Below are 1,138 nucleotides of genomic sequence, written 5' to 3'. Positions count from 1 at the left end.
GTACTCCCTAAGTCTTCCCAAGACTGAGAAGAACATCTGAGAATACGAGTAGTCAGATGAAATACGGTCAGGCACGGTGGCTCACACCTGCAATCTCAGCACTTTGGGAGGCTGAGATGGGTGCATCACCTGAGGTCAGGAGTTTGAGACCAGCCTGGCCAAGATGGTGAAACACCGTCTCTACGAAAAGTACAAAAATTAGCCAGGTGTGGTGGTGTGTGCCTGTACTCCCAGCTACTCGGGAGGCTGAAGCAGGAGAATTACTTGAACTCGGGAGGCAGAGATTGCAATGAGCCAAAATCAGGCCACTGCACTCCATCTTTGGTGACAGAACAAGACTCCATCTCAAAAATAAAAAAGAAATTTTAACAGCAAGAGAGGAAAGCTGTATTCACCTTCAACGTGTTCATTTTTCCTCCTATTTCAGGGAATATTCAGAGTCCTGAGTGATGCAGTCCGAGGGAAAGCAGAATCCTGCCTGGAAAGTACCAGGGAAAGCAGAAAAACAGACATGAAAGTGTGGCCAGGGGTGCTGTCCGCCAACACGAATGTGTATTGTAAATGAACACATGAATGTTCACAACAGCATCATTCATAGTAACCCAAAACTGCACACCAACAAATGCCCTCCTATGAGTACAGGGATAGACAAATTGTGGCCTATTCTTACAATGGAATCTTATTTGGAAATTAAAAGGAATGAAGTACTGTTCATGCTACACCACACATGAACTTTGGAAACATTATGCTAAGTAAAAGAAGCCAGTCACATAGGAAGGCCCACATATTGCATGATCTATTTCTATGAAGTTCCAGAGTAGGCAAGTGTATATAATGAGAAAGTAGGTAGGTGATCTCTGCATATTTGAGGTGAGAAAGAGGATTAACTATAAGTGGGCATAAGGAGTCTTAATGGGGAATGAAAATGATTTAAACTGAATTATGGTGATGTTTATTCCGCTCTACAAAGTTCCTAAAAATCATTAAAGTGCCAAGCGTGGTGGCTCACACCTGTAATCCCAGCACTTTGGGAGGCCAAGGCGGGCAGATCACCAGGTCAGGAGATCAAGACCATCCTGGCTAACACGGTGAAACCCCGTCTCTACTAAAAATACAAAAAATTAGCCAGGTGTGGTGG

At 44.0% G+C, this 1,138-nt stretch overlaps 1 protein-coding gene across 3 annotated transcripts in view; it reads right to left on the bottom strand.

Moving 5' to 3' along the window:
* The window catches only part of ZNF225 (zinc finger protein 225), an 18,587-nt gene that overhangs the window by 14,289 nt on the left and 3,160 nt on the right, over positions 1–1,138 (bottom strand). For all 3 annotated transcript variants that reach the window (XM_011997739.1, XM_011997738.1, XM_011997737.1), the window contains one exon: positions 396–478. In XM_011997739.1, the coding sequence (XP_011853129.1) occupies positions 396–410 (15 nt within the window). In that variant the 5' untranslated portion in view covers positions 411–478. The remainder of the gene's footprint in view (positions 1–395; positions 479–1,138) is intronic.

The sequence above is a fragment of the Mandrillus leucophaeus genome, unplaced genomic scaffold, assembly GCF_000951045.1.
Source record: "Mandrillus leucophaeus isolate KB7577 unplaced genomic scaffold, Mleu.le_1.0 Scaffold546, whole genome shotgun sequence".
Taxonomy (NCBI): domain Eukaryota; kingdom Metazoa; phylum Chordata; class Mammalia; order Primates; family Cercopithecidae; genus Mandrillus; species Mandrillus leucophaeus.
The sequence above is the reverse complement of the archived record's forward strand: the minus strand, read 5'-3'. Positions and strand labels throughout refer to the sequence as shown.